Source organism: Carassius carassius, chromosome 39 (genome assembly GCF_963082965.1).
Source record: "Carassius carassius chromosome 39, fCarCar2.1, whole genome shotgun sequence".
Classification (NCBI taxonomy): domain Eukaryota; kingdom Metazoa; phylum Chordata; class Actinopteri; order Cypriniformes; family Cyprinidae; genus Carassius; species Carassius carassius.
In genome coordinates, this window is record NC_081793.1 from 29,485,868 (window position 1) to 29,501,097 (window position 15,230).

A 15,230-nucleotide genomic window follows, 5' to 3' on the forward strand; every position below is an offset into this window, starting at 1 on the left:
ATGCACACACAGACGCGCACACACACACACACACACACGCTCACACACACTCACACACACACACAGACACACTCACACGCTCACACATCAACACACACACACACAGACACACGTTCACACATCAACACACACACACACACACACACACAGACAGACACACGTTCACACATCAACACACACACACACACACACACACACACAGACAGACACACGTTCACACATCAACACACACACACACACACACAGACACACGCTCACACATCAACACACACACACACACACACACACACATTAGTCCATCCAATCCATTAGTGCTCCCTGTTAATGAAGCACTGCATCCTAATTAAACTCATTTGGACAGTTATTGGTGTAAACACGTTCATTACGCTGTCTGCGGTCATGTGACTCTCCTCCCGCTAGCATCGCTAAATATGAGCATCTCATTATTGATTTGATGTTATTTATGGTACAAGTTGTCATAAACACTTTGTTTTCCTTTGAATTGTAACGACCCATCAATCAATACTTTTAATTAATTAACCCAAAGAGGCAATGCAGAAATATTGCAGAGAAATCAATACTAACACAACAGGATGAAGAACAGGAAGTTCAGAGGCTTTGTGGCACCTGCAGGTTTCTCTTTAATCGAGCCACTCATTAATGAATGAATGTAATGTTGGATTATGTGCTTTAATCGTGTCATAAGCGTACATCAAATTACCATATGGTTTTTATTTTTGACATGGAAATGTGATTTAGAAGAGTTTTATGCATCACTTGCACTTGTTTCCCTTCAGTAAGTGCTGTGTTCATGTTTCATGTTAAGTTCTCTAAATGAGAATTACATCTAAACTCTCTGTCGTTCAATAAATCCCACAGCGCTGAGATTTCACATTCACTCCCTGGCTTTTTACATGATTTTATACTGTATTGTACTTATAGTGAATTGGATGGAGATTCTTAAGTGCAGATAATACTGATATCCTTCGGAAAACAAGTTAAATAATTCATAAGATATATGTTAATGATTATATCTTGCAAAGGTTCACTTTAAATGTTTTTGAATTGACAGCTGAACTGAAGAAGTAATATGGTTTTTCATGACCATTTCCCACCGTCTCTGACCTTTAGAAATGAGTGACATTTAAATTAATGCTCAGGGATACTAATATCTGTCTGCTTCCTCTTTAATCCATCACCTGATCACTCGATGGGCGTCGCTGACCGCTGGATGTGGGCGGGCATATGCTAATGAGATCATGATGTCAATATTTTGCTGATTAGTTTCAGTAAATTAGAGTTCTGAGAGTCACTACTGTATATTTTCGGAGACCAATGAACTTTATTTTAAATCAAAATATTTTTTATCTTTTAACCTCTTAAAAAGAGGAAATATCCAGATGTCAAAGGAAAGACAGCAGTGAAAAAAACATGAAGCCAATTTGAGCTCTTATAAGCACAGGATGGCTGTTCTGTCAGAATCTGATAAATATCATGTGGGCTGTCCTCCTCCTTTAGTTTATATTCGTTATTATGTTTCTGTTTTCATTGGTTAACCTTAACCTGCCAAACCTGATGTGAACCTCAGCGGTTGTTCGTTAATGATGTTTGTTTGAGCAGTAACAAGAGTTTCTTTACTCAGATGTTTTATGAAAGGAATGCGTCGCTTTAGACAGTGATTGTGAAGACATGTGATGTATTTTGATTGACAGGTTCAGTTTGATTGATGGGAGGAAAGGGCGGGGCCATGTGTGTTTGATTGACAGGCTCACTTTGACGGATGGGAGGAGTGGGCGGGGCTACATGTGTTTGATTGACAGCATCTGATTGTTTGGTTTCTCTGAACATCACAGAGAATCAGACTCACTGTACAGCATGTTAATTGCGTTATGAACAGAACTGATGAATCCCGGTGACATCAGAGAGTGAAGGATCTGCTGAGTGTCAGATGTTGTGTAGATTGTGTGTGTTTTGTTGATTTGAAGTCTCAGCTGGCTGCTGTCCTGCTCTGCGGTTTTACGATATCACCCTTATTTATGACCTTCCTCTGCTCTTCTTTTCTGGTTGTCGTACAAATGTGTCCCGAGCTGGACCCGTTTGAGGACACCCGTCCTCATCTGCATTTGTTCCAGGACGTGTTTTAATCAGACGAGAAACATCAGAGACCTTGATGAAATTATCCTTTAAATTGATCATCCTGACACTGTCATCGTAAATAAGAGCAGCGTAACTCTCATCTATGATAGACTGACACCGTGTGTGTGTGTGTGTGTGTGTGTCATATCAGGACACAACTCTGTATAATGTCATGGGTATGACACAGGTATTACAAGGAGAGGGTGACTTATGAGGACATAACCCATGTCCCCATTTTTCAAAACGCTTATAAATCATACAGAATGAGTTTTTTTGAGAAAGTAAAAATGCAGAAAGTTTCCTGTGAGGGTTAGGGTTAGGTGTAGGGTTGGTGTAGGGCCAGAGAATATACAGTTTGTACAGTATAAAACCATTACACCTATGGGATGAACACACTTTACACCAAAACAAACATGAGTGTGTGTGTGTGTGTGTGTGTGTGTGCGTGTGATAAACTGCTGATTGGCCGTCTGAGTCTGGAGAGCGATGGACCCGCTGCTGCAGTGATTTTATGAATGTTTGTTTTGCTGTTGTCTGATCGTTTGGTCGGACAGCTCTGAAGAGCGTCTGCATTTCTTCTGCTCGTTAGTGTCAAACTGTAAAAGCTCTGAACGTCCGTCTTGACAAAATGAATTTCAGCTTGTCATGGTTCGTCTGTAAATGAGAATAAAAATGCAGATGAGGTGTTTGTGTCTGCAGAGCAGGAAAGATCAGTCTCTGATCGGAAATAAAAACTCTTGATTGACCAGCTGTGTCTTTCTTCGTCTTTCTTTGATTCTTTAGAGTTTAAGGGCCATGAACTAGAATCAGCAGGACTTTGAGACGCAGAAGCTCACAGGAACGGAGCGTTTATTTGCGCTCTGCTGTGAAACACACTGATTACTGACCTTACACTAGACCACAGAATGAATCTCAATTCAGTTATGTTTGTGTTGAGCTTTTGTACTTTCTAGCTTCACGTAGTTTTTCTTCTAAAATGAGACGTGTGTGTGACTGGGAATCAGTGAGGAGTCTTTGACAGGCAGGAGAGATGAGGATCTGTGAGGAATTTAGAAGAGCTTCTTCACGTGTTTAACGTGTTTGTTTGCTCCATGACACTCGTTCAACAGAAAGAGACCTAACACTCTGTGTGTGTGTGTGTGTGTGTGTGTGTGTGTGTGTGCAGGCGTCTGAAGCTCAGCAGATGTTTGGAGAGCTGCTTCCAGAGATGGCCCAGCTGGCACTGAGAGCACCACGCCTCCTCACACAGGTACAGGACCTCAGTGAAACCTGCACTGTTCATCTAACTTGTCTTCTCTATTCGTTCTCTATTTCACTTCATGAAATGCTATTTAATCTCTATGTCTATTTTCTCAGTTTTTTGTTTTTTGGTCTCTCTTTCTGTTAATTGGCGTTTTTGGTTCAGAGTTTCCTGCTGGGCTGTTTAACCAGCAAGAGTCTTGATTACGCTCTCGTTCTCTGAGTTTATCTAGTTTCCTTCCATTCAGCCTCCGCCAGTGTTTAATTTGAACCGGATCCTGTTCCGGAAAATGTAAGATTTTGGATTTCTGCATTCCGGTGATTGTTGTTAAGGATCCGGCGTTAGTGCGTGCGTGTCTCTGAGAGCGAGCGCAGGGTTGTGTATGTGGAGGTGAGGAATTGGTCCTCAACATATTTTTAACCGTGACCAGTCAGCTTTCTTAAGTTCAACCTCGCTCTCATCGATTGGTGTTTACTGCTTAATGTTTTGCGAGCAGCAGAACATTTGGAGAGAGTGTAATAATACCAGAAATAATACCAAAGAAAGTGAAATATTGTAATGTATAAACTCTATAAACATAGCCATACGTTAGTATTACTCAGTGTAAAAAACAAATCATATAAATGTAACTGTATTCAGAACAGAACAAGCATTAAATAAAAATATATTAACCCGAAGAAACCAAACCAAAGCGAAACTAAAGTACCAGTGTTAATTGGGCTCACGTACCTCTCATTCCTAATGTTTCTATATTTGCAATGTATTTGAATGGAACTATTATTTAATATGTAGAGGCTTTGCACTTAGAAATATCCTTTTCATATAAGCAAAAATGTGCTTGGCATACAAACTGGAATCTCAGTAAAGTCAAGAGCATTTTCAGCCTGTGGAGGCATTTTGATGTTTTTGTTGATGAAATCAGTGTGAATCAGTGTATTTCTGCTCTGTGTGTGTTCAGCCGATCCCGCTGTTGAGGACGCAGTGCTGTCGATCCCTCACGCTGTCTCAGGAACAGGTCTCCTGTCTGCTGGCAAACGCTTTCTTCTGCACCTTTCCTCGACGAAACTCTCAAAGGACGGAGTTCAGCAACTATCCTGACATCAACTTCAGCAGGTGCCATAGAAAGCACATTACATGCACACGAGTGTGATTTCACTGACGAGTCAAACACTATCAGTCCAGAGGTCCAGTATCTGAAAAGAGTGAGCGGTCTCTTCAGAATAAGACTGAACTGAAATATGACCCTGCATACTGTATCTCAGTGTCATGTTCGTATTGCATCTGAGTGACCAGGACGATCTGAGTGAAGATTACACAACTACTTAATAAGGAATAACTCAACAAATACATTCATGTGTGACGTGATGAGAGACATGAGGTCAGGGTTCGACAGAAATCATTACAGTGTTTTCTGTGAATGCAGGTTGTTCATCAGAGGTTTGACGTCATCGATTGGAGCTCGTCTGTCTCGAAATACACAAACAGTGACTTTGACATTCATGTCATTTATGAATATGAAATATTAGTCCGGTCTGTGTTTTGTAGGTTGTTTGAAGGTTCATCTCAGAGTAAGCAAGAGAAACTCAAAACGCTCCTGTGGTACTTTAGACGGATCACGCAGCAGAGTGAGTTTGGCTTCTCTGCACGTCACACACTTGTTTATTAATGAATCAATCGATTAATTCTGTCTGTTGTGTGTTTTGTTGATCCGAGGGCCGACCGGTCTCATAACATACACCAGACAGTGTCTGCAGCGTTTGCCCTCGTGGTCCAGGTGAGACCGAGCGATCTTCACACACTCCACAGAGCTTCATTTCCCACAGGCCCATGTCTAACAAACACTCTTCTTCATTTGGTCTTTAGCTCAGAAAAGCAGTTCAGCAAGCTCCGCATCAGCTGTGAGGGAACCATAGAAGAGCAGGGCTACGGCATGCTGCAGGTGAAAACAAGACCTCATATACTCTAGAAAATGAAGACCATTCACTTTGCATTGTCACATCATTTTCATTACCTTCATTACTGTAATGCAGAAAAGAAATTCTATTCTAATTATTTTAATGCATTTTTATTATTCTCATTTTTCTGAGTGCTGCTTCTTTTACTGTGATGCTGAGGCTCTCTGGGACAAGAATCATTTTCATGATGTAATTCTATGATTAAATATGACCTGGATGTGCTGTGTGTGTGTGTGTGTGTGTGTGTGTGTGTGTGTGTTTTCTGCAGGTAGACTTTGCCAACCGGTTCGTTGGGGGGGGGGTGACTGGTTCTGGTCTGGTTCAGGAGGAAATCCGTTTCCTGATAAACCCGGAGCTCATCGCGGCTCGGCTCTTCACTGAAGCACTGGAGGATAACGAGTGTCTGATCATCACAGGTAGACACACACACACACACACATATACACACACACACATATACACACACAAGGATTCCTGTGGTGTTTGTATTCAGACTGTAATCAGCACTCGAATCTCCAGACCTGCTGAGACTCTTTCAATCACACGTCTGTCTCTCACTGAACACACTCACACACACCGCAGAAAGACGGGCACTAGATGAAAAAGTGTTTACATGCGCTGTGTTAGCGACGTCATCAAAACCCTGTAGACATGCGTCGATGTGAGAAGCTTTATCGTGCAAACTATGAGTTTTCATGAACACTCGTTAGTCTCAATTCGGTGTGCTAAACCGTTTTCACCAACAATCCACAGATCAGTGTGACACCAGCTGCAGGACACAGAGTGTGGGAGTGTGTGAGAGTGTGGGAGTGTGTGTGTGAGTGTGAGTGAGTGTGTGTGTGTGTGAGAGAGTGAGAGAGAGTGAGTGAGTGAGTGTGTGTGAGTGAGCGTGAGTGAGTGTGAGCGTGTGAAGTGAGTGTGAGTGAGTGAGTGTGAGTGAGTGTGAGTGAGTGAGTGAGTGAGTGAGTGTGTGAGCGTGTGAGCGTGTGAGCGTGTGAGTGTAAGAGAGTGTGTGTGAGTGTGAGCGTGAGTGAGTGAGTGAGTGTGAGAGCGTGTGAGACCATGTGAAGAGAGTAAGTGTGTGAGTGAGTGAGTGTGAGTGAGTGTGAGTGAGTGTGAGCGTGTGAGCGTGTGAGTGTAAGAGAGTGAGTGTGAGTGTGAGCGTGAGCGTGTGAGTGTAAGAGAGTGAGTGTGAGTGTGAGCGTGAGCGTGTGAGTGTAAGAGAGTGTGTGTGAGTGTGAGTGTGAGTGAGTGAATGAGTGTGAGTGAGTGTGTGAGTGTGAGTGAATGAGTGTGAGTGAGTGAGTGAGTGTGAGAGCGTGTGAGCGTGTGAGTGTAAGAGAGTGTGTGTGAGTTTGAGCGTGAGTGAGTGAGTATGAGTGTGAGAGCGTGTGAAGAGAGTGAGTGTGTGTGAGTGAGTGAGTGAGAGCGTGTGAGTGTGAGTGAGTCTGTGAGTGTGAGTGAATGAGTGTGAGTGAGTGAGTGAGTGTGAGAGCGTGTGAGCGTGTGAGTGTAAGAGAGTGTGTGTGAGTTTGAGCGTGAGTGAGTGAGTGAGTATGAGTGTGAGAGCGTGTGAAGAGAGTGAGTGTGTGTGAGTGAGTGAGTGAGAGCGTGTGAGTGAGTCTGTGAGTGTGAGTGAATGAGTGTGAGTGAGTGAGTGAGTGTGAGAGCGTGTGAGTGTAAGAGAGTGTGTGTGAGTGTGAGCGTGAGTGAGTGAGTATGAGTGTGAGAGCGTGTGAGTGAGTGTGTGAGTGTGAGTGGGTGTGAGTGAATGAGTGTGAGTGAGTGTGTGAGTGTGAGAGCGTGTGAGCGTGTGAGTGTAAGAGAGTGTGTGTGAGTTTGAGCGTGAGTGAGTGAGTGAGTATGAGTGTGAGAGCGTGTGAAGAGAGTGAGTGTGTGTGAGTGAGTGAGAGCGTGTGAGTGTAAGAGATTGTGTGTAAGTGTGAGCGTGAGTGAGTGAGTATGAGTGTGAGAGCGTGTGAGTGAGTGTGTGAGTGTGAGTGGGTGTGTGAGTGTGAGTGGGTGTGAGTGAGTGAGTGAGTGAGTGAGAGCGAGTGGGTGTGAGTGAGTGAGTGAGTGAGTGAGAGCGTGTGAGTGTAAGAGAGTATGTGTGAGTGTGAGCGTGAGTGAGTGAGTATGAGTGTGAGAGCGTATGAGTGTGAGTGAGTGAGTGAGTGTGAGCGTGTGAGTGTAAGAGAGTTTGTGTGAGAGTGAGTGTGTGTGAGCGTGTGTGTATTAGTGAGCGTGAGTGTGAGCGTGAGTGAGTGTGTGAGTGTGAGTGAATGAGTTTGAGTGAGTGAGTGTGAGCGTGTGAGTGTAAGAGAGTTTGTGTGAGAGTGAGTGTGTGTGAGCGTGTGAGCGTGTGTGTATGAGTGAGCATGAGTGTGAGCGTGAGTGAGTGAGTGTGAGTGAGTGAGAGCATGTGAGTGAGTGAATGAGTGTGAGTGAATGAGTGTGAGTGAGTGTGAGTGAGTGAGTGAGTGTGAGCGTGTGAGTGTGAGCGTGTGAGTGCAAGAGAGTTTGTTTGAGAGTGAGTGTGTGTGAGCGTGTGAGCGTGTGTGTATGAGTGAGTGTGAGCGTGAGTGAGTGAGTGTGAGTGTGTGAGAGCGTGTGAGAGTGAGTGAGTGTGTGTGAGTGTGAGTGAGTGAGTGAGTGTGAGTGAGTGAGAGCGTGTGAGAGCGTGTGAGAGCGTGTGAGAGCGTGTGAGAGCGAGTGAGAGCGTGTGAGAGCGAGTGAGTGTGAGTGAGTGTGAGTGAGTGAGTGTGAGTGAGTGAGTGTGAGTGAGTGAGTGTGAGTGAGTGAGAGCGTGTGAGAGCGTGTGAGAGCGTGTGAGAGCGTGTGAGAGCGTGTGAGAGCGTGTGAGAGCGAGTGAGTGCGAGTGAGTGCGAGTGAGTGCGAGTGAGTGTGTGTGAGCGTGTGAGCGTGTGTGTATGAGTGAGCATGAGTGTGAGCGTGAGTGAGTGAGTGTGAGTGAGTGAGTGTGAGTGAGTGTGAGTGAATGAGTGTGAGTGAGTGAGTGTGAGTGAGTGAGTGAGTGTGTGAGCGTGTGAGTGTAAGAGAGTGTGTGTGAGTGTGAGCGTGAGTGAGTATGAGTGTGAGAGCGTGTGAGACCATGTGAAGAGAGTAAGTGTGTGAGTGAGTGAGTGAGTGTGAGTGAGTGAGTGTGAGTGAGTCTGTGAGAGTGAGTGAATGTGTGTGAGCGTGTGAGCGTGTGAGCGTGTGAGTGTGTGAGCGTGTGAGCGTGTGAGTGTAAGAGAGTGAGTGTGAGCGTGAGCGTGTGAGTGTAAGAGAGTGTGTGTGAGTGTGAGTGTGAGTGAGTGAATGAGTGTGAGTGAGTGTGTGAGTGTGAGTGAATGAGTGTGAGTGAGTGAGTGAGTGTGAGAGCGTGTGAGCGTGTGAGTGTAAGAGAGTGTGTGTGAGTTTGAGCGTGAGTGAGTGAGTGAGTATGAGTGTGAGAGCGTGTGAGCGTGTGAGTGTAAGAGAGTGTGTGTGAGTGAGTGTGTGAGTGTGAGTGAATGAGTGTGAGTGAGTGAGTGAGTGTGAGAGCGTGTGAGTGTAAGAGAGTGTGTGTGAGTTTGAGCGTGAGTGAGTGAGTGAGTATGAGTGTGAGAGCGTGTGAAGAGAGTGAGTGTGTGTGAGTGAGTGAGTGAGAGCGTGTGAGTGTGAGTGAGTCTGTGAGTGTGAGTGAATGAGTGTGAGTGAGTGAGTGAGTGTGAGAGCGTGTGAGTGTAAGAGAGTGTGTGTGAGTGTGAGCGTGAGTGAGTGAGTATGAGTGTGAGAGCGTGTGAGTGAGTGTGTGAGTGTGAGTGGGTGTGAGTGAATGAGTGTGAGTGAGTGTGTAAGTGTGAGAGCGTGTGAGCGTGTGAGTGTAAGAGAGTGTGTGTGAGTTTGAGCGTGAGTGAGTGAGTATGAGTGTGAGAGCGTGTGAAGAGAGTGAGTGTGTGTGAGTGAGTGAGAGCGTGTGAGTGTAAGAGAGTGTGTGTAAGTGTGAGCGTGAGTGAGTGAGTATGAGTGTGAGAGCGTGTGAGTGAGTGTGTGAGTGTGAGTGGGTGTGAGTGAGTGAGTGAGTGAGTGAGAGCGTGTGAGTGAGTGGGTGTGAGTGGGTGTGAGTGAGTGAGTGAGTGAGTGAGAGCGTGTGAGTGTAAGAGAGTATGTGTGAGTGTGAGCGTGAGTGAGTGAGTATGAGTGTGAGAGCGTGTGAGTGTGAGTGAGTGAATGAGTGTGAGTGAGTGAGTGAGTGTGAGCGTGTGAGTGTAAGAGAGTTTGTGTGAGAGTGAGTGTGTGTGAGCGTGTGTGTATTAGTGAGCGTGAGTGTGAGCGTGAGTGAGTGAGTGAGTGAGTGTGAGTGAGTGAGAGCGTGTGAGTGAGTGTGTGAGTGTGAGTGAATGAGTTTGAGTGAGTGAGTGTGAGCGTGTGAGTGTAAGAGAGTTTGTGTGAGAGTGAGTGTGTGTGAGCGTGTGAGCGTGTGTGTATGAGTGAGCGTGAGTGTGAGCGTGAGTGAGTGAGTGTGAGTGAGTGAGAGCGTGTGAGAGCATGTGAGTGAGTGAATGAGTGTGAGTGAATGAGTGTGAGTGAGTGAGTGTGAGTGAGTGAGTGTGAGCGTGTGAGTGTGAGCGTGTGAGTGCAAGAGAGTTTGTTTGAGAGTGAGTGTGTGTGAGCGTGTGAGCGTGTGTGTATGAGTGAGTGTGAGCGTGAGTGAGTGAGTGTGAGCGTGTGAGAGCGTGTGAGAGCGTGTGAGTGAGTGAGTGAGTGAGTGAGTGAGTGAGTGAGTGAGTGAGTGTGTGTGAGTGTGAGTGAGTGAGTGAGTGTGAGTGAGTGTGAGTGTGAGCGTGTGAGAGCGTGTGAGAGCGTGTGAGAGCGTGTGAGAGCGAGTGAGAGCGTGTGAGAGTGAGTGAGTGTGAGTGAGTGTGAGTGAGTGAGTGTGAGTGTGTGAGAGCGTGTGAGCGTGTGTGAGCGTGAATGTGAGCGTGAGTGAGTGAGTGTGAGTGTGAGTGTGAGTGAGTGTGTGTGTATGAGAGTGTGAGTGAGTGAGTGAGTGAGTGTGAGTGTGTGAGAGCGTGTGAGCGTGTGTGAGCGTGAGTGTGAGCGTGAGTGAGTGTGTGTGTATGAGAGTGTGTGTGTGTGTGAGTGAATGAGTGTGAGTGAGCGTGTGTGAGTGTGTGAGTGTCTGTGAGCGTGTGAGAGTGTGAGTGTGAGAGTGTGTGAGTGTGTGTGTCTCCTGTGTCTCTGTGTGTATGTGTGTGAGAATAAAAAAGTTTGAGCAGGAGTGTTCTGCTCCTGCTGTGAAATCTGGGCTCCTCATCAACCCCCCTTCAACACTCTCTCTCTCTCTCTCACACACACGCATACATTCACTTACTCACTCACACACACACACACACACACACACACAAACACGAAAGTAAGTGGAGTGAGGCGGTGCTTTGCGTGTCACTGCAGTCTCAGAGGTATGTACAGTGTTTTTCAGCTACAAACTCGTTGACAGTTAAAAAGTAAAAACTCCGCAAACAGTTGCTCTTTCATGACATCTGTGGACCCTCAGGAAAGATGTGGACTGTGACTGAAGAGTGTTTCTGTGCTCTTCATCTCATCAGTATTCTCGGCTCGGCCGCCCGTCATCTCGTCTCCATGGAGTCACCTTCAGGCCCCGCCTCTCTGTCCCGCCACTTACGGCTCTTAACTTTATTACTGTCCCGCAGAATTAATAAGCCGGCTGGAGTCACTCCGCTAATGCACAGGGCCACGACATCTCCTTTATTAAAGTGTCCCGGCCCCTGTGTCCTGTCTCTCTGTCTCCCTCTCTCTCTCTCTGTCCCTCTCTCTGTCTCTCTGTCTCTCTCTCTCTGTCTCTCTGTCTCTCTCTCTCTGTCTCTCTCTCTGTCTCTCTCTCTGTCTCTCTGTCTCTCTCTCTCTGTCCCTCTCTGTCCCTCTCTCTCTCTCTCTCTCTCTCTCTCTCTCTCTGTCTCTCTCTCTCTCTCTCTCTCTCTCTGTCTCTGTCTCTGTCTCTCTCTCTCTCTCTCTCTCTCTCTCTCTCTGTCCCTCTCTCTCTGTCTCTCTCTGTCTCTCTCTCTCTCTCTCTCTCTCTCTCTCTGTGTGCTAAATCATGCTTCCATTCGGCTCTTAGACATCGATGGCTAATATGGATCTTCTTGTAGCTGTACTGAAATTTTCCAAAGTGGCTTTGGCTAATTGAATTGCGGTTGATTGCGGAGCATCTGTCTGCTGTCAGGGTGGCATTAGAGCAGATATGGAAATGTGAGTGAGTCACTGATATGAATCTCCAGCCGGGAAACCAAAGGCAAATGGCAGGTGTGTCCCCCTCACTGAAAACATTAATGCTGCTGCTTTAAATCTAGCGAACGCATGTGTTCTTGTGTAAAGGAGAAGTGCTGGGTTCAGTTATCGAGTAAGTCAAGTGAAACTCCGGAATTCAATCTGAATCATTTCAATCACAGGTGTCACGGCTTTCACTGAATAAACGCCGCTGTTTGAGACAAAGGCCTGACATTAAGCCTGAGATTATAATGTTCTTGTGGGACTGAAGCTGGTTTTAGCTCCAGCACAGATGAGATGCGTACAATGACCTTTACTCTGTTTTCTTCTGCCTGTCGGAGACTCCAGCATCATTTACTAAAGACACTTCAGAAATACAGACAAAGGACAGACTCTCTGCTGCTTCTCCTGAAGGTCACATGAGGAGGAATTCTTCCCAGCAGGAATGCATTTATCTCATTTCCTTTCCAATAAAGACAATGAGCTTATCTTCGGAGGAGCTCGCGCTTCGCTCTTTATGCCGATCGATGGCTGGACGGACCGCTACGGCTGCCAGGATTCTCTTATTGGATTTGCAGAAGCTCTCGGTGGCCTCGGCCGTCCTGCAGATGACGTTACGGCTTGATCTGATGATCGCAGATGCTGCGAGATGTTCTGAGATGAGTGCGATTCAGAGGGACGTTCTGGTGTCTGAAGCCTCCAAACACTCGGTGTGTGCTTCACAATGACTGTTTTCAGACTGGTTTCCTGAACTCTCACTCTTCAGGACAAAGAGTCATGTGACATTTTCAGTCGCGCTTTATACAAAACAGATTGTTTCAAAGCAGATTCACAGACATAACAGTGTTGTGCATTTCATCAATTAGGAAATGAATTCAGTTTCAGCTCATGTATGTGTGTTATGACAGGTACAGAGCAGTTCAGCAGATACTCGGGATACTCCGATACCTACCGATGGGATGGTAACCATGACGACCAGATGCCGAGGTGTGACGTGGTACAGATGTGAATGATTGCTGCGGTGTTTCTCGGAGGCTGATGTTGTGTTTGTGTCTGCAGGGACGAGTGGCAGCGCAGATGCACCGAGATCGTGGCTATAGACGCCCTGCAGTACAGAAACTTCCTGGAGCAGTTTCTCCCTGAAAACATGAGCAGAGAACTCAACAAGGTCACCGACACATCGTCATAAATGTCCCGCTAGCATTCAAATCTGTCCAAATCATGCTGTAACCACGTGACTCCGGTTAGCAGCTGTTAAACTGGTCTGGTTTAGTTGCTGTGGTGGGTTTGTGCATTATTCATGCGAGCGGATGAACAGGAGGGCGTCTGTTTCTGCTCTTTGATGTGCTTTGATCATCTGCTCCTCAGTGATGCATCACTCACATTACTGGAAACTTTAACTGCTGTTTAATCTCAAACCTAATGAATGATGACTCCATATTTGTATTGTGTACAAACAGACTAAAGCATTAATGACTGACTGTGGATTCTAGAGCTCTTCATTAAGAGTGAATGAATCTGAATATCACTGATTCATGAGGGACAAATAATAATATTAATAATACAGTTCCGAACAAACATTGTGAAGATGTTTAGAAGAGACTGGAGGACAGATCTGCTTACTCATAGATCAGCTCTGTGCTTTAATCATGTGAGTGTGAAGGTTGGTTAGGTTAGGGACGGGTTAGTTAGTGTTATCTGCTGAGGACCTCACTCACACACCTGTGCGTCCCATCAGGCCTTCTGTGGGTTTGTTCGTCCTGGAGTCCAGACGGAGAATCTGTCCACCATCGCGACGGGGAACTGGGGCTGTGGAGCTTTCGGTGGAGACACGCGTCTGAAAGGTACGACCTACAATAACAAGTGAAGATGTGAACCTCACTAAACCTCAAATGCCAAACAAACGAGCTCTCGGTTTCACTCATTTACCTCGAGAACCACTCTCTGTTCTACTGACATTCATACCATCGACTGACTCATGTATTCCAGCAGATTCCAGAGTGTTTGTGAGGATATCTGATTGTTTTATTGTGTGTGTGTGTGTGTGTGTGTGTGTAGCTGTGCTGCAGATGATGGCGGCTGCGGAGGCGGAGCGTGATCTGATGTACTTCACGTTTGGTGACGCAGATCTGCTCAGAGACGTCCATCACATACACACACTGATCACAGACACACACGCCACCGTAGGTAAGACACACACACACACACACACACACACACACATATGAACTCACTGTGTGTCCGTCAGTCATTGTTTCTCCTCTGTGTGTTCATGTAGGATCCGTGTTCAGGTTGCTGCTGCAGTATTATGAGTGTGTGTGTAAGAAAACTACAAGAGGCAAACCTCAGGAAACACTTTACTGCTTCCTCTCTGAGCGCCTGTGACCTCTGACCCCAGCAGGGCTGTTTTCTGCACTCAGACTTCACTGTATGTGCCTCAATAAAGCTGTTTTATATGTCTGTCAGCTGCTTGTCTTTCTGTGTGTGCTGTTCAGAGCCGATGAAAGCGTGTCCCCGCTGGGCTCCGTATCGACCGGCCGCTCGCTGGCAGAACCCAGTCTTTGTAGCGTACGGATTTCAAACACACATCTGCGCTCGGGTGTGTCGGAGTTCGCTCTCTTCTGCTCCCTGAATGGGTCTGACCTTTGAAACGACGAGCTCATACAGTCACTGAGCCACAGAGAAACAGACGCATTCAGTCATCACCTGTTTAATAGTCCTGAAGATCAATCAAGTCTTTTTAAAATAGAAAATCATCTGTGATTCGAATTAGTTTGTCTGAACACAATTAAGAGTCAAGGTTGAGTTTGATTTACATCTCAATCTTCCTTCACTGTAAACTGCAGATCTTTCAGAATAAATCTCACAATGAGCCCTGGACGAGGAAGCTTTGATTCTTGAATAAACGGCTCGTCTGTGTCAGTGTGCAGATCTGCTTCTATGTTGTAGATATATATTTATTTTTACGTCTGTGCTGCATTAGAAAGTCTGTGTAAATTACATTCTCATGGTAGAAATAGGCTGCATAATATGCAGCATTCATGCCGTCATCCAGTTCACCAAAACAAATTCACCTTCAGTTCATCAAGTGGTGCAGATTTAACACATGACACATCTTTATCTGTAATGTTTTATCCTGCACATGTTTTTTATAAATTCCTATTATGGTTAAAAATAGCCATAATGTTTGTATTGAATCTGTGAATCAAAATTAAAAGACATTAAATAGCACAAAAAATATTCACAAATAGAATCCTATTACAATCTGTGATTTATGAGTGAATCTCCAGAGAGTTCATTCATCTGCCTCTGCTCTCTGATCGTGATCCGTGTTTCTTTGAGACTGCAGGACTGATGAACACTTGTGAATCAGCTTTTTTTCTTAACTGAAGTGTGTGTGAACAGAAGAGGAGTGACACCGTATCGAGCCGCAGTGTGAATGCGTTTGTGTTTGATTCTGGTTTCACCATCTGCTTTATTTCCTCACGCGTCTCTGCCTTCCTCTGGCTCAGAGTTCAAAGCAGCAGCTGTTTGTGCATTTTGTGGGGTTTTGGTCCTTGATCATATTAAAGATGAGTGTGATTAAATCTGCACACATCTGCTGGGAAACGACACGCGGAGAATCA

The 15,230-nt window shown here is 45.6% G+C and overlaps 1 protein-coding gene across 3 annotated transcripts in view; it reads left to right on the forward strand.

Moving 5' to 3' along the window:
* LOC132121763 (poly(ADP-ribose) glycohydrolase-like) overlaps positions 1–14,069 on the forward strand; it is a 20,044-nt gene extending 5,975 nt beyond the window's left edge. For all 3 annotated transcript variants that reach the window (XM_059531516.1, XM_059531517.1, XM_059531518.1), the window contains 11 exons: positions 3,302–3,385; positions 4,335–4,489; positions 4,922–5,001; positions 5,090–5,150; positions 5,240–5,315; positions 5,600–5,747; positions 12,513–12,591; positions 12,664–12,772; positions 13,343–13,448; positions 13,663–13,791; positions 13,883–14,069. In XM_059531516.1, coding sequence (XP_059387499.1) covers positions 3,302–3,385; positions 4,335–4,489; positions 4,922–5,001; positions 5,090–5,150; positions 5,240–5,315; positions 5,600–5,747; positions 12,513–12,591; positions 12,664–12,772; positions 13,343–13,448; positions 13,663–13,791; positions 13,883–13,989 — 1,134 coding nt within the window. In that variant the 3' untranslated portion in view covers positions 13,990–14,069. The remainder of the gene's footprint in view (positions 1–3,301; positions 3,386–4,334; positions 4,490–4,921; positions 5,002–5,089; positions 5,151–5,239; positions 5,316–5,599; positions 5,748–12,512; positions 12,592–12,663; positions 12,773–13,342; positions 13,449–13,662; positions 13,792–13,882) is intronic.
* Positions 14,070–15,230: the final 1,161 nt, after the last annotated feature.